The 26,841-nt window shown below is 33.5% G+C and overlaps 1 protein-coding gene across 1 annotated transcript; it reads left to right on the forward strand.

Annotated features, from left to right (window-relative positions):
- The first annotated feature begins 320 nt into the window (after window positions 1-320).
- On the forward strand, window positions 321-26,550 carry spg7 (SPG7 matrix AAA peptidase subunit, paraplegin). Its single transcript, XM_056462154.1, has 17 exons — window positions 321-806; window positions 2,679-2,778; window positions 3,223-3,306; window positions 4,006-4,247; window positions 4,341-4,480; window positions 4,591-4,693; window positions 10,817-10,942; window positions 15,485-15,647; window positions 16,743-16,916; window positions 17,299-17,423; window positions 18,927-19,029; window positions 19,118-19,228; window positions 19,649-19,764; window positions 20,642-20,798; window positions 21,707-21,870; window positions 22,745-22,822; window positions 24,804-26,550. Exons 1-17 carry the CDS (start codon window positions 642-644, stop codon window positions 25,017-25,019), a joined length of 2,367 nt encoding a protein of 788 aa, XP_056318129.1. The 5' UTR covers window positions 321-641; the 3' UTR covers window positions 25,020-26,550.
- The last annotated feature ends 291 nt before the right edge of the window (window positions 26,551-26,841 follow it).

Below are 26,841 nucleotides of genomic sequence, written 5' to 3' on the forward strand. Positions count from 1 at the left end.
TTGGGCACCCGTGATCAAGAGATTTCAACCTTTCACAATATAAAAGCAATGCAAATGCAGTAGTTCTTTGTAACCTAATAATAATACCCCATCTAACACCAACTAACCTTTTAAAACTGCCTCATTTCACAACCATTTCTATTTTTTTACACCAAAATATTAAACTTCGTGTTGTAATAGTAAATGTTCTTTGCGCATGCCCAGTGATAATTATTTGTAGTTTTTTGGTTATAAAATTGCAAGCGGAACTGCATTTCCCGTCAGCCAGCGCAAGAACTGTTTTCATCCGCGATTGGCTGATTCTGAAGGTGAAAGTTCAACAGACATGTTTCTCAAGCCTATGCGGTAAACAACATTAGAGTTCACGGTTTTAGTTGTCACTGTAGCCTTGTAATGTCCCTCTATTTGTATAATTTAAGACACGTTCGGTTTATATAAACGTTCGATTTAATCGGGTATATCGAAACCGAAGACGTGCATGTTATTAACCGCTATATTTGTCTGCGTTTGATAAGACTTGCTACATAATCACTATGACAGCTCTGTGAAAGCAGCTCCTGAAAGAGGTCACATTAAAGAGTGGCCTTTACTCTGGCATAGCATGCCTTAGATCCAAGCGAATCGATAAATCAGTTTTTAACATGGCAGCGCTACTTCTGCAGCGTGGAAACGCATGTTATAGCAAACGGTTTTGGTCGCTGTCGTCTCGTTTCAGCTGTTTTCAGAACAGTAGAAAGCTAACAGAGAGCAATGTGACGCCTTTAGTGATTTCAAAGACACGAGGGCCAAACTCAGGACACTTTCAGGTTGGTCATTTATATGTTTTTGTTAACAAATGTATAGCAAAGAGGCCTGGCTTGTCATTGAGGTAAAGTTTTATGTTGGTATGCGTTCAGTGACAACTTGTGACAAGCTCCCTATGTTGTTTACTATGATACTTTGAATATTCGTCTTGAAATAAAATGTAAATATGACTTCAAAGTAACATTAACACTATTTATTAGAATGTGAACAATGGTTACGTTGATAGTCATTGACTGGGGACGTTCTAAAACGCTTAATATAAAAAAAAGCTTAATGTACCTAAACATCAACTAGAGAAACCCAAATTTCTGTCCAACTTTACTTTTAATTAACTCTGACTTCTGCAAAAAGAACAAGTCCCAATTCCATAGATGAAGTGAAAAACATCATAATAAACGTTTTCTCCACCATTGAAGTCTATTATAAGGAAAAAAGCTTAACGTGGCTTAATTTACCTTAACAACAAGCTGTGAAAATCAAATTTCTATCAAATTTTACTTGTGACAAACACTTTCTGATGTTCTGTAGCTTTAATTTTAGTGAGTGAAAATTTTCACTTCATGCGTTTTAAGTCCATTATGAAATGAAAAAGCTTAACATGTACCTTAACAAGTGGGCCACACCAAAAATCTATCAAATTTTACTTGTGATTAACACTAACTTCTATCAAAAAAGCAAACTCTGATTCTGTAGATGAAGTGAATAATGTTAAAGTGTTTTATCCCCATTTAAGTCAATTATAAGAGCTTAATGTGGTTTAACTTAACAACATCTGGAGACAATCAAATATCTATAAAAATACAATTATAAACACTTTCTGCTGTTTTAAGAACAAGCTTTTCTTTTAGTGTATCAAGTGAACAATATCACTTTAAGCATTCTCCCCATAGAAGTCCATTATATGGAAACAGCTTAACATGGCATAACCTACCTTAACACAGACCAGCATTTCTGTCAAACTTTACTTGTGATTAATAATAACTATTGTCAAAAGAACGGGCCCTAATTCCATAGATAAAGTTAACAATATCACAATAAACATTTTCTCCCCCATTGAAGTCCATAATAGGCTTAACGTTACTTTACAACAACCGAGGGAAATCAAATGTTAAAAAAGCTGTTCATAAAATCAAATTTTATTTATAATAGCCCAGTCCTAGATTAACCCTTGCTGTCAAAAGAATGTGCTTGTGCTTATCATTGACATCCCCACAACAACATAAGGGAAAAGGGTTACCATAATTTAGTTTAATTTAGCTGTGGAAATGGGGCTCGTTCTTTAGCTAGTAGTTAGTATGAACCACAAGTAAAATTTGATAGAAATTTGATTTTCCCCACTTGTTGTTAAACCGCATTAAGCCACGTTTTTTCTTATAACAGACTTCAATGGGGAGAAAATGCTTATTGTGATGTTTTTCCACTTCATCTATGGAATTGGGACTTGTTCTTTTTGCAGTAGTTAGGGTTAATTACAAGTAAAGTTTGACAGAAATTTGGGTTTCTCTGGTTGATGTTTAGGTACCTTAAGCCACGTTAAGCTTTTTAGAATGTCCCATTAGCTGCTAATGTTATTTCACCATTTAGAATTGGCAAAGACTACGTTTCTAATACTATATTATTAAGGGGCACGTCCGAATGTGTGAATATAAAACCAACTTTTCTTCAATTGGCTTGTCATGTTGTAAACAGTGACTTTTAAGTGCATTAAATATGACATGTCATGTCTGTTGTTGGTACATTGTTGACCACATCTGCTTCATAATAATAGCAGGAAATCTCAAAAGCACATGTTTTTTGATTTATTATTCTATGATTATGCATGACCTTGGTGTTCCTTCATAGATAAAGCAATCTTTTTTGTAATTATTTCACAGGACATTTTGACAAAGCCTTTAATCCCAAGGCTTATTGGACTTGAATTCCATTGTCGCCACAACTTGCTCACAACTCAAGCGAAACTTTGGAAACTTTTAGGTAAGTATGGTTTATTTGAATATTTTGGCTGAGCTATATAGTATTGCAGCTTTCAACTGTTTATGCAGCTTAATACTTGTTCCACTTAGTTGATGTTCATAAATCATCCTGGTGCATATTGAGGTAAATTTGGTTTTATATTCACACATTTGGACTTTCTCCTTAATAATGTAAGTTTAGAAAAGTATTCTTTGCTTTTTTATAGTGAAATCATAGTAGCAGCCAATGACTATCAAGGTACAACATAGTTCACAGTCAAGTAAATAGTGCTAATGCTGTTTTGAAGTCATATTTGCATGTGATTTCGGATCAAATATTCAAAGTACCATGGTAAACAATACAGGGAGCATGTCAAAAATGGTCACTGAATGAATGTGTAAATATAAAACCAACTTTACCTCAGTCTGGTGCATTATATAATGGAATTATGTTTAACCCTATCAGGCAGTACTCATTACTTCAGCACATCCAACAGAAGACATGAAAAGAAACAGGGTGAAAAAGGGAAGACCCCTGAGGAAGAGGAAGGTATTTTCTAAAATCTGTGCCAGTTTTTTACATAACAAAATATGTCTTAATAATCAAGAACCCCCATTTCCCCCCCCCCACCTTAAAAAGTCAATCAGTGTTGAAAAAATCTTCTTAATGCATGCTTTAGATCTTATTGGGAAAGATTCATTTAAGGCTGAAAGTTTTTCGCTTTAATGATTTCATCAAATATCGTAACTGGATCTTTTGGTTAAAAAATAAACATACTTTTTTCTGGTGACATATCCAAGATTACTGCAATCATTTAATGATTTGAAAAACACTCACATCTGAAACAGGGTTTAATTTGTTATTATAACTATTATTAAGTCTTTTTGTTTTCCACAACAAATGTCTGGGCATGACCTGCATATATTTTTTAATTGTCTAGTGCTAATCAGAAATATATTTAACATGTTTTTCTTAATTTTATACCTTTTGTAATTTATTCTATTATCACTCAACAAATTAACAAAGAGTTTCTGCTTCATCTGTGCTTTTGTCTGGAACTATTCAAAATAGAAACCAACATAAGAACCTACAGTATATGATACACAAATTTGGTACAGCTATATGACATCATTTTTACTGGAAAATCAATGCAATAAGTTGACCAATCAGACTAAAGTAATTCAATACCAGATATAACTTTAAGCCCGATTATTTATGCATACTTTGCTTTTGTTGTTTATTCCTTAGAAGAGAAAAAGAGACGAGAGCAGGAGGATCAGATGTACAGGGAGCGACTGCGCACACTTTTTATTATCGCTGTTATCATGAGCTTACTCAACTCTATTAACACCAGTGGCGGGAACATATCCTGGAACGATTTTGTGAATGAAATGTTAGCCAAAGGGGAGGTGTCGCGAGTACAGGTGGTCCCAGAGAGTGACATTGTGGAGATCTACCTTCACCCTGGTGCGGTCATCTTCGGCAGACCGGTGTGTTTTCTCCTGTACATTTAGTCCCCTGTGCAATTTTAAAATAATTGTTGTCGTTGTTCGCTTTTATTAATGTTCCATTGTCTGTTGTAGAGACTTGCCCTGATGTACCGAATGCAGGTGGCCAACATTGACAAGTTTGAGGAGAAGCTTAGAGCAGCGGAGGAAGAGCTGAATATAGATGCCAAAGACAGAATACCAGTGACCTACAAGCGCACAGGCTTCTTTGGGAAGTGAGTAATTTTCACAGAGCACGCAAACTTGGCAAGCTAAAGAAGGCATCAAAATCCACAACAAAATATAACTATTTATACTGAATATAACAATTTATTTTCCTCCACAGTGCCCTTTATGCACTTGGCATGGCTGCCATTGGGGTTGCAATCCTCTGGTACATCTTCAGATTAGCAGGAATGGGTGGGAGAGATGGCGGCTTTAGTGCATTTGTAAGTCACGATTACCATTTACATTACTTTTGGGTCATTGGATCAGAACCAGGGGTTGGGGCCCAGTTGGGGGCATTTGAAAACTTCCAAGGGGGTCTCATAATGAGATAAGAGTACTTGGATCAATATGTTATTAGGGCATTAAATGACGACATTTGGGATCTAAATAAAACAATCTTTTAACTGATGTTGTATTTCTTAAATTCCCTCAAAAACTGCAATGTTTATATTTTAATTATACAGTAAAATGTAACTATACTGTAAAATGTATGGTAAACTTGTGGTAAGTTTACAGTAAACTACTATATTTTATTTTATACATTGTTTATACACTAAGTTTTGAATTATTAGCATCTACTTTGTAATATCTTTTGTAATAGAGACATAAACCCCATTAAAACCAAATGATGGCGAGAAAGTGGTTTGATAGCTCATCACAGAAAATCTTTCCACAAGCATTGGATAGTATTATTAATATTAGTATGTAAAAGTTGCTCTGTATCAATCATTTAACTACTAAACACCAATATGGTAACACAAATGACACAAAAGTCATGTGATAAACATTCATTTTCAACATTAGATGAAGTGAAAAACTCTACATAAACGAACATAACTGATGAGGGGAAAAATAAAGAGCTATAAATAGACTGTGATGTCAACAAAAATACTTTAAATAGTCATACAGGGAATTTCAGAAAATCATTTTAAGGTTATTCACAATAAATAATATGGAAACTTGCCTAACTTAACAGGTAACGTTTTTACTGTAGCATTTTTACAGTAGGTTGTAGAGTTGTGGAAGATAAAACTTTACTTCCGTAATCGCAAAACAACATTATGGACATTTAGTGCTTTTGTAAGTCAAGATTCACATTTACATTACTTTTGGGTCCGTGGTTCTGAATCAGGGGTCGGGGCCCCAATGGTGGCTTTTGAAAACTTCCAAGGGGGTCTCAGAGTGAGATAAGAGTACTTGGATCAATATTTTATTAGTGCATTAAATGAAGACAATTGGAATCTAAATAAAACAATCTGTTAACTGGGGTTCGTTCTTCGTACCTCACCTAAATGATCTAAGATGATTTGGCAGATCCTGGATCTTTTAATCTTGAAAACTGATCTCTGGCTTATTTGGTTCTTCAAACATGTTCGTGAATCAGATTAAAATGACTGGATGAACTGATCTGAGATGGCTGCGTGTGTTGTGAAGGACAGATCTATTGATCCTCGAAATCATGATCAGCAATGCAATGATTGGCTGACGGCACAGCAGTGTAATGACATCATCTGATTGATATTCAATTATGCCTATGAGCAAAATTACATGATTCGCAGTAAATGGTTTGTTAAATATGATATGCAATAGCTTTCTTCAATTGTTTTGAGCTGCAGGCTTTAAACTTTCATGTGTCAAGCGTATTTAACAGTTTTTTAGTTTTACATTTTAAAGTGGATATTCTTTATTATAGTAGCCTAGGGCTATTCAAGTTTCTTAATCAGCAAATTTAAATTAGTTTAGCATCAAAAAAGCATTTTGATTTCGGTAAAGGTGTCTGCAACTTCTGCAAAGCCTCAAATCACCATCATATTAGCTGTCAAAACATGTGCATGACTGCATAAATTATTATTCCTTTATAAAACAAACAAACAAAAAACAGTTGAATATTGTTCAAGTCTATTATCATAATATACACAAATTGTAAAGCTGGGTCGGTACCAAATAGTACACGTTTGTATCTAAAAAGTCAATATTAATAAATGTTCTCTTTGATCGCCTTGGGGAGAACAACCCCACTTTGTACTTTTATTTCAGAGATTGCATAAGTTTTATTTATATGTATTTTAAAACATATATTTATAGAAACATAGAAATTATTTATTTAATATTAAATATTACTAATTATTATAAATTATAAATGTGTACATATGCATTTTTTTTAACTATTTCACTATTTTCCCAAGTGTAAATTACCTTTAGGTTACTACTGTAAGGAAATATCAGCATTCGGTACATACTTTCAGTATAACCTTTGCTTGAAAAGACCCGATCTAATCCTGTTTATATTAAATAAGCCTGCTCCTGAGCAGGTTTGAACTACCAGAACTGTTGCAATGACAACAATTGTCGAATGAGTTTTGAAGAACAAAACGATCCTGGATTATGTCAAATTGCCAAATCCTGCTAATTGAGTAATCCACATACGAAGAACGAACCCCTGATATCATATTTCTTAAATTCCCTCAATAACTGTAATGTTTATATTTTAATTATACTGTAAAATGTATAGTATACTTGCGGTAAGTTTACAGTAAGCTACTATATTTTATACAATGGTAATACACTAAGTTTGAATTATTAGTGTCTACATCGTAAAACCTTTTGTAATATAGACATAAACCCCATTAAAACCAAATGATGAGGAGACAGTCATTTCACAAAAACCTTTTCCTCAAGCAGTGGATATTAGTATGTAAAAGTTGCTCAATATCATTCATTTAACTTCTAAACACCAATATAGTAACACACTAAAGTCATGTGATAAACATTGATTTTCAACATTAGATAAAATGGAAAATGCTAAATAAACATAACTAATAATGAAAAAAGCTATAAAGAGACATAGTGATGTCAAAAAAAGTATGCAGGGATTTCTGGGAAAGTCATTTTCAGGTTTTTACAATAAATAGTGTGAAAACTTGTCTAACTTAACTATGGAATAAAATCACTGTCATTAATATTTCGTGCGTAAATAAAATTCACGCATCCGTAATTATAAAATCGTAAAGGAAAACGGAACGTACTCGTAATTTTACGAGGCTACAATTGCAAAATCTGCGATTAGAACAGACACAGATACGACATTTTGTTTTTCTGTTTGTTTATGACTGATAAATGTACGATGGGTGTACTTTACACACACGAATTATAGTTTCTCCACGGACACGAAGTCCTGATTACGAGTACGAATCAAACAGCGAGACTTCACTGTCAAAATTACGTCACCGCTTCCACAGGCATTAATAAACAAGCGAGAGTCATCGATCATAACAGTGCGCCTGCTGGACGTTCGAGCTTACACACACCGTCTCAGATAAGATTTCTGTTATTCCCTCTTTGAGAAATGTCCGTCATGAGCTGTAATAAGGGTTGAGACTCAATGAGGTCCTATTTCGCTGTGTTTTTTGGACATTTTACTGAATCAAAATTAAGAACGGGCCGAGGATAGAGAGCTAGCATAATGTGTCAGTTAACGTTACAGGCAGCGAGCGCAGAGTCTCTCAGTGAATCACTGAACGGTGTTTAACTATAACAGGACATCTGTTGATTAAGTCACCTTTTTTAAAGCCAGATCGAATATTGATCTATTATGTAATGAAGATATCAGCAAAAGGCAGTTTAAATATTTGAGGGTTTGTGCTCACCAGAAGTTTGTAACGTTAAACATTTATGAGACTATGAATCAAAATAAATAAATGTTAAATATGTGACCCCGGACCACAAAACCAGACATGAGGGGCAATCATCTGAAACAGACCTGTATGTCATCTGAAAGCTGAATAATTAAGCTCCTCATTGATGTATGGAGAGGAGATGACAAGATCATATATATATATATATATATATATATATATATATATATATATATATATATATATATATATATATATATATATATATATTATCTTTAAATTTGTACAAAGTGAGGTATTAGTAACTATTGATATAAATGTTTGTTATGTTATTTGTTATTATCTGTTTGTTATATTACTTGATTAAACTATTAGTTACATTATACTGTATTACTATAATTAATAAACGATTACCATAAACATTTATATTACTATTTAGCCGTATACTATTCTGTGTGTTTCTCTCTTTCTGTGTGTGTTTGTTCTATATTGGTGATTGTTTAATTACCACATTATATTTAGCTTATTCTGGTTTATTTAAAGTTAATTAATTGATAAGAGTAAAACTTTTCTTTGTTTTATCTACCTATACTGGATAAATCTGTCTAATTTAATTTGTGTTCTCTGGTGATCTTAGAGTATTTGAGAGTTATTTAAACAGTTAAAAAAAGTGACTTAATCTACAGATGTCCTGTTATAGTTAAACACCGTTCAGTGATTCACTGAGAGACTCTGCGCTCGCTGCCTGTAACGTTAACTGACACATTATGCTAGCTCTCTATCCTCGGCCCGTTCTTAATTTTGATTCAGTAAAATGTCCAAGAAACACAGCGAAATAGGACCTCATTGAGTCTCAACCTTTATTACAGCTCATGACGGACATTTCTCAAAGAGGGAATAACAGAAATCTTATCTGAGACGGTGTGTGTGGAGCTCGAACGTCCAGCAGGCGCGCCGTTATGATCGATGACTCTCGCTTGTTTATTAATGCCTGTGGAAGCGGTGACGTAATTTTGACAGTGAAGTCTCGCTGTTTGATTCGTACTCTTAATCAGGATTTCGTGTCTGTGGTGAAACTGTATTTCGTGTTCGTAAAGTACACCCATCGTAAATGTATCAGTCATAAACAAACAGAAAAACAAAATGTCGTATCTGTGTCTGTTCTAATCGCAGATTTTGAAATTGTACCCTCGTAAAATTACGAGTACGCTCCGTTTTCCTTTACGATTTTATAATTACGGATGCGTGAATTTTATTTACGCACGAAATATTAATGACAGTGATTTTATTCCATACTTAACAGGTAACAGGTTTTTATTGTAGCATTTTCACAGCTTTTTATCAGTAGATTGTAGAGTTAAGGCCCTGTTTATACTAATGCGTTTTCGTTTTAAAAACGCTACACCAGAGTTTTTGAGCTCCGAAAAAGGAGCATTTTGAAAACGCTGAAGAGGCTGTTTTAATTCTAAAACTCTGCTGCTCTATGTCAGTGTGGATGGGGGAAAACGGAGACATCAGAAAACGGAGGCATGGGTGCAGACATTTCCCTATCTGATTGGGGCTTTTCCCTCAATATTAAGTAGCCTACACACAGTTCAGTCTTGCATTCTCTCCTTGTAAGTTCCGATATATGGAATATGGTATGATATATGATATAAAAAACAAACTACAGAGGAGACGTCAGGTAAATCTTCAAAGGGAACAGTGTACTTTATAACCTTATTCACATCACCCTGGCTACGTTGTTTCTCTATCTTAACAATAAAATGAAAACATAATATGAGGAACTGCCTATTTTCATTTTGATATTAGCATCTTAACAGACAGCAGAAATGTTGAGGCTACATGTATCCATGAGCGTCATCTTCACTGTATGCATATTTATAACAAAACGAAGCCTATAACATTACTGCCTCCTTTCATTTTTATAAAAAATATGAAACATACCCTCTCTTTTGCTGAATATCAGTTTTAATAATCATTAATGGCCATTATAAAAGTATAAGGTAAAACAAGTTTATACATTATAGGAAATAAAGGCAAGCAATCAGTCAATATACAGAATGTACGTGGTTATATTAATTATTAACTTATCTTTGCACTCAGCCAAAACACGCTACCTGAGAACAAGTAATACATTCAAAAGACCAAAGTCAGGGAATATGTTGTTAGATATAGACAAGATGAATTAATTATCGTGTTTAACAAATATAGTGAGAATAGATCCAGTGGTAGATCCTTGATGAACAGTCCGACGAGCACAGCTCTTATATGGCTAGATGTGCTGCAGCACATGCCAGAGTGTGTGTGGGGGGTCACGTGATGTGCGTTTTCAGCGGTGTGGGGTAGACAGAGACCCGTTCATAAACACTGGGTGAAACGCCAGGGTGGACACGGATCATTTTCATTCTAAAACGCTGTTTTAGAACAAACGTACTTGTGTAAACGGGGTCTTAATAGATGAAACATTACTTTTTTAATCGCATATCAACATTATGGACAATTAGTGTAATATATCAAATTTGTAAACCATGTTAATGAATATATATCCCCACAAAAGTCCTAAAGCAGTTTTCTGGAAATTATAGCTGATAAAGCATAAGACACACACATACGGAGAGAGTCAGTGAGTGAGTGAGTGTAATGCATTTTAAAGAGATTACAATCTGATTTGTTTTCTAATGTAAAGTCATCTATATGTTTCACCAGAATCAGTTGAAAATGGCTAAGTTCACCATTGTTGATGGGAAATCTGGGAAAGGTGTTAGCTTCAAAGATGTGGCAGGAATGCGCGAGGCCAAGATGGAAGTCAAAGAGTTTGTGGATTATCTCAAGGTAAGAAAGTCCAAAACATGATTTCTTGAGTTGAGTAAGAATAAAATATTTCAGTTACACATGCTCAAACCTTTCAAGGTGCATTTGAAAGGTCAACATTTAAATTGTTCAGCAAGTCATTAGTGTAAACTACCTTCGGTCACTTTATTTAAATAATACAGAATAATAACTGAGGACTAACATGTCTCCTCAATTGTAAGTTGCTTAAGACAAAAGTAAATGTCAAAACTAAATGTAAATGTAATCTTAGGGTATATTCCGAGCTAGTGTGTTTCCCATACTGATAAACTTCCGGTGACCTGTTATTGTAAGTTTTTTTTCCATTTTATATGGTTCCTTTTACAGCATCGATGTTGTAATGTAATTCAAATACAATCAGTTAAACAGACTTTGTCATTAATTTAGTTTCTCAAGCGGAAAACGAGACAAAAAGCCGTATACTCGCACGCGCCCGTCAAAATCTGCAGGCTTTGCAGAAGCTCCATTGAATATACTAGGGTAAAATAAATGCTCATATTATAAAGACATAGTGGGGAAAAATGTTATTTAATGCAGTGCTTCTTGTACAATCTGAGACCCACTTTATATCGGATATCACTTAGCTAGTGGAGATCGCTGGTTTTTTAAAAAAACAGACCTTAAACATGCTGATTTTGCATTGGCATACAATTCACCGGAAACGATTAACCCAGGTTACTGGCAAATTAAAAGTCCTATTAGCATGCTTCGGCATATACCCATTACACTTAATCATTGTTAGTATGTATAATTACAGTAACATTTAATGTAAATAGTGTAAAACAAAGTCTAACCATTTTTACTGTCAGTTTTCTCTTTTAGCTCTTCCAATAGCATGACCGAGCAAAAGAAATCCTGCTATAACATCTTTGGTTGCGCTGCAGTAGAACTCTATCGCCCCCTTGTGTATTTCTGTTGTTACTTCCACATTACTGATGCATTGCACGTTGCCAAACTTTACAGCCTGTTCACACTAAGGCAGGGGTCCCTGCAGGGTTTAGCTCCAACTTGCCTCAACACATCTGCCCGGGTGTTTCAAGTATACCTATTAAGATCTTGATTGGCTCATTCAGGTGTGTTTGATTAGGGTTGGAGCTAAAATCTGCAGCACACCGGCCCTCCAGGAACAAGTTTGGTGACCCCTGCACTAAGGCAATAAACCACACATGTATTGTTTTAGTTCACACCTGCAGTTTGGCTTCTCTTTGTTTTTGTGTATGCTGGACTTACAGTTAAAAAAGCTTTTGTTATGGATGTTATGTGACAGTACTTACTACTTAGCAATGGATGTTCTAAACTAAAATGGGCAACATGGCTCCTGTGAGGAAAAAAACAAACCCTATTGAGCATCCCATCATCTTATGACATCCTGTTTATTTGGTTGTTTAAATTGTCTTTGGTCTGCTTGCACCAGATTGCATCTGAAAGCTAACCGAGAGATGTTTTGTGTGCATCTCAATCAGCTCCCTAGCTCATGGATCATTAGGGTGTGTTTGTGAATTCGGACACTGGTAAGGACAGTAAGCAGCTTGGTTCACTAGAAATTGAGACGCTGAGTGTGTCATGAGAACATCCTCGTTTTACAGCATCAAAACTGACATTTATAAGCAACAGCAGAACTAATATATTTTAACACAATTGAAGTCAGAATTATTAGACCTGAATTTTTTAACCCCTCCTTTATATTTTCCCCTAGATTTTTTCAACACATTTCTAAACATAATAGTTTAAATAGCTAAATAAATTTCTAATAACTGATTTATTGCATCTTTGCCATGATGAATTATATTTGATTAGTATTCAGCTTAAAGTGACATTTAAAGTTTTATCCTAATTAGAGTTAGGTTAATTAGGCAAATATAATGATAGTTTGTTCAGTAGACAATTGAAAAAAAGATTGCTTAAGGGGGCTCATAATAATGACCTTAAATGTTTGTAAAAAATTAGAAACTACTTTTTTAATTGATTTTTTAAAAATTGTAACCGAAATAAAACAATTAAGACTGGTAACACCATATAATAACTGCACGCTATGAACTATTCATTAAGCATTAGCAAATAGTTAATTCATTATCTGTTAAGCATTAACTCTACATTAATAAATGTTAGTAAGCAGTTCATAAATACAACTACAAATGCTCTATTCTAAATACTTATAACCACATTTTAATGTGCTTAATAGCTGTACTTTCATACTTTGTTAATGATGTATTTTTCATTACTAAATTAAGTGTCGCATTATTTACTAACCAGTTATTTAAGGATAGTTGTTTGCTTTTTAAGATCATTCAGAATGCATAAGTAAATGATTAATAAACTATTCAAATGAACATTTATAATTCTTATTATTCAGGGATATACTAATAGTTAATTTAAATGTTTGCATGCAGTTTTGTGACCTAAAATGAGGACTGTTTATGCTTTATAAATCCCTTGTAAATGACAATTAAAGGCTCAGTTATATTCTAAACAGGAAAAAAGAACATAAACGATCCATTTATTAATTTCTATTCATTTGAAGATACACAAATGAAACTGTTACAAATAAAAAATAATTCTTTGCAACCTAATCTAAAATAAAATGACTGTACAATTTAAACATTACATCTTATTAAATTGTTGAATTCTTATATTGTTGTTTTATCCAATTTTATGTTATATTTTGACACTCCTGTTATTCTGCAATGTTTAAACTTCACAGTAATTTTACTTTTTAGATAAGATTGCAAATATTATTGTTCATTTCAAAACAAGCCTTTAATTGTCATTTATAAGGGATTTATAAAGCATAAATAGTCCTCACTTTAGATTAGGTCACAAAACTGCATGAAGTTGACTTAATAAAGCATTTATTAACATGCATAGTAACCATTACTATATACCAGAATAATGAGATGTATAAACGTCGCAATTATTATCATCAAGTGTTCATGAGATGGATTGCCTGAGGGAAGAAACTGTTTCTGTGTCGGGCTGTTCTGGTGCGCAGTGCTCTGTAGCATCGACCAGAAGGTAAAAGTTCAAAGAGGCAGTGTGCTGGGTGTGAGGGGTCCAGAGTGATTTTGGCAGCCCTTCTGCTTGCTCTGGATAAATACAGTTCTTGGGGAGTAGGAAGGGTTGTACCAGTGATTCGCTCAGCAGTCCGAACTATTCGACGTAGTCTTTGGAGATCGTATTTAGTAGCTGAGCTAAACCCGACAGTTATTGATGTGCAGATGACTGATACAATTGGAGTGTGTTCAGGGAGCATAGAGCTCCCGTTAGGGGAGTCTTTCACTCTTTCTTTATATAATTTATATAAAGAACACCACACAGAGAGCAACATGAGGGGCAGCCAGAGGAGATTGTATTGTCCCACTCTGGAAAAGTGCTTTCGGTCAGGGTGCATTTCTTAGTTACAGCTGCACAGGAGTGGAACTCTGTTCCTGGAAGCATCAGAAAAATAACCACTTACAATATGTTTGAAAACATCTAAAAACCTGGTTTATAGAACATCAGAGGTGTCCTCTTTCGTATTAGCATGTACCTACCAATCATGCTACCACTTGTGCCTTAATAATTTGTTGTTTAAATGTTTTAACTACTTTTATCTCAATTATCCAATGTTGGTGTTTTTAGTTTATTTTGTTCATATACATTTTATTTATTAAGATCTACATAACTATGACTATTTTAGTGCTTCTTAGTTATACTTGATTGATTGTATAATTTTTGGATTGTTTTTTTAGGGTGGCAACATCTGTCCAGGGACAGTGGATGAGAAATAGCCTTTTGGCTAATTCTGGTGCATTTGTAGCAATACTAACTAATGTACACTGTCTCTGCCAAATAAACAAGTAAAATAAATATGCACCAGCACTTTACTTAAACACCATGATACAAGGACTCAAGAACTAAGACTCAAGGACTAAGAAAAACAATGTTTCCTTGTGAATCTACCACAAATTATGTTGCATTACTTGTTTTTTTCTACCTTAAAATAGATCTATTGCACAAAACATCTTTAATATTTGTCACCGTATTGTTATATCTAATGAAAAAGTACTTGTATACCCTGTCTTAGGTTGTGAATATTTAAGTATGTATAGTAAATGCATAGTCAGTAGTTAGTATAGTTTAAAATAGCTCTTACGTCCAGTGTTGCATTCATATTAGGTTTATTTATTTAGCACCGTGGTTGTTTTTCTTTCCACTGAATGTCCACACATGTAGCGTAATTACAATAAAGCTCAGCTTGACTTGACTTGGTGGAAATGTGTTCTAGTGCACTTAAAGAGTGCAACTGAAACAGCCCTTAAAATGTCTGACTCCCTGATCAGTGCACTGACTACTGAATAAGGGAGCTGATTGACACCCATCTTTTTTTTTTCATGTGCACTAATGACAGCGTTCATCAACTGATCTGCAGCTGATGCGTATAATAAACAGAATGTTGTTGTGTGATATTTAGATGCTAATATAATTGGTCTTAGCTGCCTTTTATAGTTATTGTTATGAACAGGCCTTTTTTTTCTCTCTTTGAAGAATCCAGACCGATACCTTCAGCTTGGGGCTAAGGTTCCTAAAGGCTCTCTGCTCCTGGGTCCTCCTGGCTGTGGGAAGACTCTGCTTGCTAAGGCTGTGGCAACAGAGGCTCAGGTGCCCTTCCTGGCTATGGCAGGTTCAGAGTTTGTAGAGGTGATTGGAGGTAAATATTTATTTTACTTACTTACTTACTTACTTACTTACTTACTTGTTTGCTTGCGACAAGGATGATACACTTGACATTGTTATATAAAAGTCAACTGATACTGTGTAAATAGGGCATATAACATGAAGCTGATCCACAGCCCTCGTGCCTGGTTAGGGTTTTCGCTCAAAAAAATGCCATTTGCTGTTTGTTCAAACTACTTATTTAAAATGAGTTGAAACAACACAATTCTTAAGTTTGACAACTTAATTGTTAAGTTAAATCCACTTTAATTTGTGAAAATGAGTAAGTTAACTTAATTCCTTCAGGTTGTGCCAATACAAATCGATTGTGTGGATGCCAGCATTTTTTACAGCGCACTGAAAAAAAAAATCCTCGTTAGATAAACTTAAATAAATCAACATCTTACACCTCAAAGAATGACGTTTTTCCAACTTTATTTATTATTGAAAATCATAATAAATTAAGTGGAAACTAATTAATTCATATAGTTGTAACATGCTGAAATAATTTAAGTTTTCACTTTTTTCAGTGTGTACATAAAAAATATAAAAATTAACAAATTAAAAACTTGATATTACAATAAACATGTACTGTATGTACAGAGCCACAAACATAAAATGTTAGTCAATCTGCATACTAAAGGAAAATCCAACTAGAGCATGACCAAACTTGACCAACCTGATTGAATCATATTAATGTTCACATTGCTGTAAAGATTTCAGGCGTTGTTTCAGCTTAAAAAAACAAAGTTGCAAATTCAGCTCCAACCCTGATCAAACACACCTTAACCAATTAATAGGACCTGAAGCAGCGCTTGATAATTACAGACTGGTGTGTTTGATATAGGTTGCAACTGAAATCTGCAGGAAGGTAGATCTCCAGGAACAGGGTTCAGCACCCCTGCTTTGAATCAACAGGCATGGCAATTCAAAGATGTCAACATTTCTTTAAAAAGTGATCGACAGTTGTTCTACATCTGCAAAAAAAAACCCTCATTAATATGCTAAACTCATTAATATACATAGAGCAATATTCTGATGGCATAATCAGATGCTCATATTTAAACCTGATCAATCACTTTTATCCCAGGCCTTGGAGCTGCAAGGGTGAGAAGTCTTTTTAAAGAGGCTCGTGCTAGAGCTCCTTGCATTGTCTACATCGATGAGATTGATGCTGTGGGAAAGAAACGCTCTACGAACATGTCTGGTTTCTCAAATACAGAGGAGGAACAGACCCTTAACCAGCTACTTGTTGAGATGGACGGTAAGAATTATGGAAGTTTGACTAAATGATAATGCTGTTACTAGTCAACATTAGAAATACTAGATAATTATACTTGTAATGTTTTTTTTTTATTATTCCTTCCAAACACTGAGTTTTGAGTCTTGATTTAAATAATGAACACTTATTTAAGTTGGCTTTTAATACCTAATTGTATCTGCTCTAATTGTGTATACTTTTATATTGTTCTTGTTGTTGTTTTATTGCTCTTGTTTTTATTATACTGTGTTCTTGAGTTGCCAGAAAGGCACCTTTAAATAAAATGTATTATTATTATTATTATTATTATTATTATTATTATTATTATTATTATTAATTGCTGTAATAAATTTGACATTTTATTACATATTATCTCTGTGTCCAGGAATGGGTACCACAGATCATGTGATCGTCTTGGCTTCCACTAATCGGGCAGATATTCTGGACAACGCGCTCATGAGACCAGGCAGGCTTGATAGACACATATTCATAGACCTGCCAACACTTCAGGTAATGATGAATCAAAGTGCTTTTATGTTAAAAAAAAAAAAAAAAAAAAAAAATATATATATATATATATATATATATATATATATATATATATATATATATATATATATATATATATATATATATATATATATATATATATATATATATATATAAATAATTACATAATCTGTTTATGTCTTTTGTTGCACAGGCATATTTTTAGCTAAAGCCAATGACACTTTTTTTGGGATCAAATTTTTATTGAACAGTTGGAACTAATTAAGCATACATTGTTATAGACAAGAATAGCAACCAATTTTCTATTAATACCCCACTCCACCCACCCCTGGTGAAAATTATAAATAAACAAAAAAAGGAAATGAATCATAGCCAAAAACAAGAAAAGACTGAGAAAAAAAATTAAGTTACAATACATATAAATAAATAAATAAAGTAAATAGATAAATGTACCTCTGCATTTAACTTCTTACAAGAACACTTTTAACAAAGGTAGATACTTTGGACTTTTACACATAAAAAGAAAAAATCACAATAGCATATATTTTATCTTAATTATTGCACACATCCATGAGGTAATAGTTTTTTGTAGAAGCGCCATGCATCCTTGCCACAGCCGTATTTGCAATATCCAAGAACATATACATCCAGTGTTTGCGGTCCAGGGAGATTGGAGGCTGCTAACATTTTTTTTTCAGCTGCTTTTTGAGCAGAAAATTATATTTTTCCAATGATAAATTGTATAGGTCATAATGAAAGATTATTCTTTAGAATATGAAGTAAAGATCATGTTGCGTGAAAATATTTAGAAAATTTCCTACATTAAATATATTAACTTAATATTTGATTAGTTATATGCATTGCTAGGAACTTAATTTGAACAAATTTAAAGGCAATTTTCAAAAAAAAAACAAAAACTTTCCTATCCTAACAAACCATACATCAACAAAAACCATATTTATTCAGCTTTCATTCGACATATACGTCTTAATTTCCAAAAATTGACATGATTATTTGTAAGTACATGTAAGTACACCCAAATATTACCTAAATATCAGTAATAACTCTGCACCAGAACAGCATGTTAAAATGATTTCTGAAAGTTCATGTGATGCATAAAACGAGAATACTAGCTGCTAAAAATTCAGCTTGGTAATCATAGGATTAAATTACATTTTTAAATACTCCATAATTCAAATATGAAATGGTATTTTTTATTACTTCACAACATTACTAGTCTTTTTCAATTTGGATCAAATAAAGGCAGCTTTGGTGATCATAAGAGACATAAAAACATTGCTAAAATGTAATCATGTTAAACATTTGAATTGTATTGTATGTGGCATAAATCATGACATAAGTAGTATGATTAAAAGTTAATACACACTCAAAGCGTAATGTCCGTTCTACACATCCAGTAGCTGTACATTACCACGTTTGAGAGTGTATTAATTCTGTTTAATTTAACTACCTGCCATCAAATATGCATTTCTTGTGTTGTAGGAGAGAAAGGAAATTTTTGAGCAGCACCTGAAGATCCTAAAGCTCACACAACCAGCAGACTTTTATTCTCTGCGTCTGGCTGAGTTGACACCAGGCTTCAGTGGTGAGTGAGAGTTTGACAGAACTCCGTAATCCGTTGATACCACGTTCTGGCTGCCACAATACTATTTGTATATCATTGTTTTTTCCAGGTGCTGACATTGCCAACATCTGTAATGAAGCTGCCCTTCATGCTGCCAGAGAGGGCTTCAAGTCCATCGACACCTTCAGCTTTGAATATGCTGTGGAAAGAGTCATTGCAGGTTTCTAGCTGCTGCATTAATGTGTGCTTTTGATTTCTGTGCAATCAACTATATACAGTTGAGGTCAGAATTATTATCCCTCCTAATTCTTTAGCCCCCCTGTATATTTTTTCCCCAATTTCTGTTTATCGAATATATATTTTTTCACATTTCTAAACATATTAATCTATATTCCTTAAGGGGGCTAATAATATTGACCTTAAAATGGTTTGAAGCTTTTTTTTAAACTGCTTTTTTCTTGCCTAAATAAAACAAATAAGACTTTCTCAAGAAGAAAAAATATTATAGGAAATACTGTGAAAAATTCCTTGCTCTGTTAAACATCATGTGGGAAACATTCAAAGAAGAAAACAAAAATCAGATGAGTGGGAATAATTTAGAATTTTAACAACTGCATGTTTGATTTTGTGTGACTTGTAGGGAGTGTGAAGAAGAGTAAAATCTTATCAAAGGAAGAGCAGAGGGTGGTAGCCTTCCATGAATCTGGTCATGCTCTAGTTGGATGGCTGCTAGAACACACTGAAGCTGTCATGAAGGTAAGCAGCACTGAGCCATGCTCCTAAAGAATATAGTAAAAATGCGTCATGTAATTACTTGTGTATAAGGCAGCACAAAAGCCATACAAGAATCCAGATCGAAGTGTAAATATTATTATTATTATTATTATTTACAGGAGGTTACAGGAGTATAAGTATCTTGGTAGTCTTTGATACCACAATAAAGTTTCAGCAGAACTCAAAAGCTATCACTATAAAAGTGCATCAAATGCTCATCTAACAGATATTAATTTACTTTTGTTTCAGATGACATAAGGCTTTATAACGGGGAGAAGAGTTTTTTCCAACACATTTCTAGACATAATAGTTTTAATAACTCATTTCTAGTAACTGATTTATTTTATCTTTGCCATGATAACAGTAAATAATATTTGACTAGATATTTTTCAAGACACTTCTTTACAGCTTAAAGTGACATGTAAAGGCTTAACTAGGTTAATTCGGTTAACTAGGCAGGTTAGGGTAATTAGGCAAGTTATTGTATAACGATAATTTGTTCTGTAGACTATCGAAAAAATATATAGATTAAAGGGGCTAATAATTTTGACCGTAAAATGATTAAAAAAAACACACACACATATATGTACACACACACACACACACACACACACACACACATATATATATATATATATATATATATATATATATATATATATATATATATATATATATATATATATATATATATATAAATATATATATATATATATATATATAAATAAATAAATAAATAAATAATAAATAAAAAATAAAAAAAAATATCTATATATATATATATATATATATAATATATATATATATATATATATAGATACATACAAATGCATTGAAGGTCTTTGGATCTGTCCTCCAGGTTTCAATAGCTCCCAGGACGAATGCTGCTTTGGGCTTTGCTCAGATCCTGCCGAGGGATCAGTTTTTGTTCACTAAAGAGCAGCTGTTTGAGAGGATGTGCATGGCATTGGGTGGACGAGCCTCTGAGGCCATCACCTTCAATAAGGTCACCACAGGTATGACATCTACACACTTCCATAACACACTCTCAGGGAAAGAAATAGTACTGGCAGAAAGAATACTAACAGCATGAAGCAGGATGCAAACAACAAGAGGAATGCTGCTCCAAATAAAAAAAATAATACTTGCATATAATACTTAAAAGTTAAAGCTAAAAAAAAACTTACATTGCAATATTTTTATTTTCTGGGATTTATGTTGTGATATTTCACCAAATAACTAACAACTAGCTCTATTTTGAAATAATTAATACATTTATATTGAATGGGATGATTTTCTAGAGGAGTGCATCTGCAGAAGATATAATAGACTAATTAGCATACTGTAGATTAATACAGTAAAGCACAGGTGTCAAAGCCAGTTCCTTGAGGGCCGGAGCTTTGCACAGTTTAGTTCCAACCTTAATTAAACACACCTGATCAAACTAATTGAGTCCTTTAGGCTTGTTTGAAACTTACAGGTAAGTGTGTTGAAACAGGGTTGGAACTAAACTGTGCAGGGCTGCGGCCCTCCAGGAACTAGCTTAGACACCTGTGCAGTAGAGCAACTATAATGGATATGAATGGAGTCAGGTACAGAAATAAAATAATCAAACATACAATAAAGTTGTGTAGTCTGCATTGTATACAAAATTAAATAAAAAATACTTTTGTGAAAGCTACAAAATGCAATAATTCCCAAATGCTTTAAACTATTTTAAAAAGCTTACACAGTTACAGGCCTTAAAACGCACAACTGATCAACTTCCACTTTTTTATGGTTAAACTGAAATGACTCCACAGTTGTGCTGGGTCAACTATATACTTTGACTCAAAGGAAGTAGTTAACTGGGAACAATTGTGCACCTATTAGTACAGGTATCACTAGTTCATACTTAACCCCAGATAACTCAAATTCCTTTTAGGTGCTCAGGATGACCTGCGGAAGGTGACCCGTGTAGCGTACTCCATGGTGAAGCAGTATGGAATGGTTGACAGTGTGGGACAGGTGTCCTTCCCTGACTCTGAGGATCAGAGTGGCATTGGACGGAGACCCTTCAGCCAAGGCCTCCAGCAGCAGATGGACCTCGTGAGTGTTTTTGTTCTACTGGAGTGGCGAGGGTGACCTCACTGTAATGTGATGTTGCAGAGACTTTTCTAAACATTAACTATCAATAATCATGTGTTCTTTCTTTCTGTCTTTCTTTCTTTCTTTCGTTCTTTTTTGTCCGCCTTTGTCTTTATTTTTGTTTTCTTTTTAATTTTCTTTTTAATTTTCTTTTTCTATCCGTTTTTCTGTCTCTTTATTTTTTATTTTTCTATCTGCCTTTCTTTCTTGTTCTTTTTTATTTTTCTTTTCTTTTTCTATTTGTCTCTTTCTTTCTTTCTTTCTTTCCCTTTCTTTTTTGTTCGCATTTTTATTTTATTTTTTATTTAATTTTTCTAACCGTCTTTCTGTCTCTTTTTATTTTTTTTTTATTTTTCTATCTGCCTTTCTTTCTTGTTCTTTTTTCTTTTTCTTTTCTTTTTCTATTTGTCTCCTTTCTTTCTCTCTATTTATTTTTTCTGTTCTTTCTTTTTCTTTCTCTCTTTTCTGTTCTTTGTTTTTTCTTTTTCTTCATTTTTTTCTTTTTTTCTCTTTCTTTTTTATCTGCCTTTCTGTCTTTATTTTTATTTTCTTTTTCTATGTGTTTTTTTCTCTCTTTTTCTATCTGCCTTTCTTCCTTTTTATTTTTTTATTTTTATTTTATTTTTCTATTTGTCTTTTTCTTTGTTTTTTATTTCTTTCTATTTATTTCTTTTTTCTTTTTCTTTGTTTGTTTCTTTTTTTCCTATTTTCCTTTCTTTTCCTTTTTTTTCTTTTCTTTCTTTTTCTTTCTCTCTATTCCTTTCTTTGTTTTTTTTCTCTTTTCCTTTTCTTTTTCTTTTCATTTTTTTTCTCTCTTTCTTTTTCCCATGTTCAGGAAGCCAAAATGCTAATAGCAAAAGCCTACAGGCATACTGAGAAACTGCTTTTGGACAACAGAGACAAACTTATTCTGGTAAGATCTTCTGCAAACTCATTAGCAGGATAATAGGGGAAGAATTCATGGAACTTAAAGGCATGGTTCATAGTTCAAATTTGTTGTTATTTACCCACATTTTACTTATTTCCAAATCTGTTTGACTTTTTGTGTTCTTTTGAAAACAAAATAAAATATTTTGGAGAAAGCTGGAAGCCTGTAACCATTGACTTCCATAGTATTTGTTTTTCCTACTATGGAAGTCAAGGGTTACAGGCTTTCAGCTTTCTCCAAAATATTTTCTTTAGTTTTCAAGAGATGAATAACACTCATAAAGGTTTGAAGCCACTTGAGGGAGAGAAAATAGTGAGTAAATATCTTTTAAGAAGAAAGTCATTTCATTATCCTTTTGACGAATCTGTACTTTTTTGTCATCACTTAGCAGATTGCAAAGGAATTTATTTTAAATAAAAAAAGATATAGTAAAAAGTTTTTTGTATTTTAGAGTTTCCATACTATATGGTTAGAGTTATAATTTAGGTTAGGTTTAGGGTTTGTTGCATGTGACTGTACTAAATTATTTGTTATTACTATAGTATGTACATGAATATCATTAATATTACTCAGTAGTTAAATAGTTACACTGTATACAAGAACACTTTAAAATAAGTTGTAGCCAAATATACTGAAAGTCTAAATAAAATGTTCAATGGGTGTTTTATAACAGTGTTTTTGGTTAGGGGTAGGTGTCATGAGAGATTTATTGTCCTAACATGTCCCAGATAAATATTTAACCTCAATATGATTTTATTGTACACTACAATGTAGTCTTAATACCGAGGCGCAAAATATCTGCCACTATTTCTGCTAAGTGCAAATTGCATATAAATAAGTATAGTACAAATAAAATGTATAGTTTATTTTTTAAATATATTATTTTGATATCCGTACCTTCTTTAAATGGCAAAATGCCATTTCTAATAGCGTTGTATATTGCTGCTGACAAAAAAGTTACATGTGATGGCTATAGGATAGAAAATAGCCGTTAAGAAGAACAGTTTTCTTTTTTTTTTCTGATTTATGTTTGCTGTTTTTGCCCTTGTTATGATAGGATAGGATATAGACACAAGACCATCAGCGCCAACAGAAGATCGTTTCATGAGTTCAGATATACTTTTAGCTGATCCACTAATATACCATTACTTTTAAAACCACACTCACAGCTTCTCCCTATATTCAGCCTTACAATATTTCAAGGATTCACAAAATAAATGCATTCTTGATAGTAACTGCAGCATCTCTTTTTTTTAATAATTTATTCTATTACCTAAGAAAATATGCGGGTGGTTTATTCTGGTGTGGTGGCCCCTGATAAATAAGGGACTAAGCCGAAGGAGAATGAATGTATGTCTTTATGCAAAATTGCCCAAATGTGTGCTTCCTTTTTGATTATGGAAAGGAGTATACCTGCCAACACCCTGTTTTCCCTGAGAGTCTCCCGTGTTTTACACCCATCTCCCGCCACCCTCCCATTTTGTTATGTCTTCCAGGAAACACCGATAATTTGTATGGCCCAATCTTGTCATGAAAAATCACTTTTTTGTCCATGTTTGTCAAGTTGCCAGATCTTGTATGAAGCTCATCACATCAAACGATTGACTAAATAGTCAAATCTCGAAGCATTTTTTACCTCAATCTGGCAACATACATTACAAACCAGTTGCGCTGTTGATTTCTGCACAGGTGGTAGATGTGGGATTTAAATGGCGGTGTTGATAACATCAGTAGTAGTAGAACAGGGTGAGTCTGCCCCCCCCCCCCCCCCCCCCCCCCACCCATCACCCAGAATTATGAAGACAAATGTTGGTTGGAATATATAGGAGTTGCAATTTTATCATATTTATCATGGTTCACATTTTCAGTTGCTTATATTTGTGTTATTAGAAAAAACTCATAGCATAGCCTTAATGATGTATTTTCTTGTTTTGTATACTGTTGTTTGCTGTGGTTGTGTGTTCAGCTGGCGAATGCTCTGCTAGAGAGAGAGGTGGTGAACTACGATGACATTGAGGCTCTACTGGGGCCTCCTCCATTTGGCCCCAAAAGGATGATCGCTCCTCAGAGCTGGGTGGAGGCTGAAAGAGACCTGCAGGACACTGGAGAAGATGAGCCTCGCAGACCCCAGAGACCATCCAAAGACAACAAAGATGACGACATCAACCTAAGCCCAGCCTAAGCTTCATAACACACATAATGTCTGGAATACCTACATGAAGAGAGAGTGACTGTCTCTGAGGATCGGGCTGATTCACAAAATTTAGCTTTAAGAGCAAAAAAAATAGTTTTTGTTCTCACGCTTAATGTTTCAGTCCAGTCTGACTGAAGTGTGCTTAGGCTGATCATTTTGACCAGTAATTCTATTTGAAATGTCTGTAGGACTTTTGATTATGAAACAAATACATTTAACAAGCATCAATCAAGCATTTAAGTTTCACTTGGAGTAGTCCGTTTCTTAAAGAGTTGTTGATTCCTCCTTTGAGAATCGTACAAAATCTGTTTTTAAAACAGTAGCTGTGCTGCTTTTTGCTTGACTGAAACATTTGCAGAAGTATGTCTGAAATCTTGTGTTATCAGTGGATTTTCTGCACTGTATGTAATAAATGATTACATTTACTTTTAATGTGTTTATATTGAGCAATGAGATTGATTTTATTATCTTATTGGTTTGTTTAGTTATATTGTTCTTTTATTGCTTATTTTTTACTCCATAAAACACTCCTAGAATCAAAAGGTCCATAATTAAACATGTATGCATTGGGTTGTGAATATTAATGAACTCTACTCTGACATGCAGCTCACACACACTGCAGGATGTAAGCTGAACACTTACTAATATAAACTCAATCAGAGTAATGTTAAAGAGCCCCTATTATTGTTTTTTTGAAAATGACCTTCCATGCAGTGTCTAACACAGCACTAAGTGAATGAAAACATCCAGCTGAGGTTTAAATATGAAATTGCACTGGGTTTAAAACTTTTTGTTCTATTTAGTCGACTCAGAGTCAAATAAATGAGACGTCTTGGGTTTGGATCTTTTGCCTAAACGCATCAATGTCGAGACAGTACCTCACCAAATATGAAGTGCCGGATCCAGTAAAACGTTACAGCGCCTTTCCCTTCAGACACTAGCGAAGAGTGGAGCTAATAATATGCCAAAACAATCTGAATTTGAATTGTGTTCATTTGAATTATTGACAATTGTAATTTAATAAATCTGATTTTTTATGTGTTGTTAATTTTTTTTGAATTTGAATTTCTTAATAATAATTTCAAAACTTGAATATTGAACATCTGAAATTTCAGACAACTGAATTTTTTCAAGGTTGAATGTTTTTATAGAGGCATTTTTGTAAACTTCAGATTTTTTTTGTGTTCTGAATTCATAGACTGCAGATATCCAGTTTGTAAAAATACAGTTTAAAATTGTCAAGATTCAAAACCATGAATTCAGATCGTGAAATTGAGATTCAGCAGAATGTTGGTCAGGGGTCATCAACAGGGAAGAGTTGTGCTTTACATGTATGGCTGGTGTTATGATCTGTGACAAATCGATAAATGATCGAAACCCTTTCCCTGTAGTTAATAAGAGAAAACACTTCCCTGCCATTGATGAGTTTTACAGCAATCTGTGTTTTAGGTGTATTACGATATTGGAAGCCCTAACACATGTCTTGACAAGAGACCAAAATAAAGAAGCTTATGATTTGTGTTATTGTTATTGTGTCAGATATTTTATATATATATATATATATATATATATATATATATATATATATATATATATATATATATATGAAGAAAATTTGTTATATTTAATCGCAAAATTGTCAGCAAATTTCTCTGAATTACCACCACAAAATTTGTCATTTTTATCACTCAAAAAATCTTGAATAACTAGTTTTGTTCCTTTTAGGGCATCTTTAAATAGTGTTTTTAGAAAGAATTTGCCTTCTGTTTAACTGCCAAAACAAATACTACTCATTCACCATCTCCTATTA

This window comes from Danio aesculapii, chromosome 7, assembly GCF_903798145.1.
Source record: "Danio aesculapii chromosome 7, fDanAes4.1, whole genome shotgun sequence".
Lineage (NCBI taxonomy): Eukaryota > Metazoa > Chordata > Actinopteri > Cypriniformes > Danionidae > Danio > Danio aesculapii.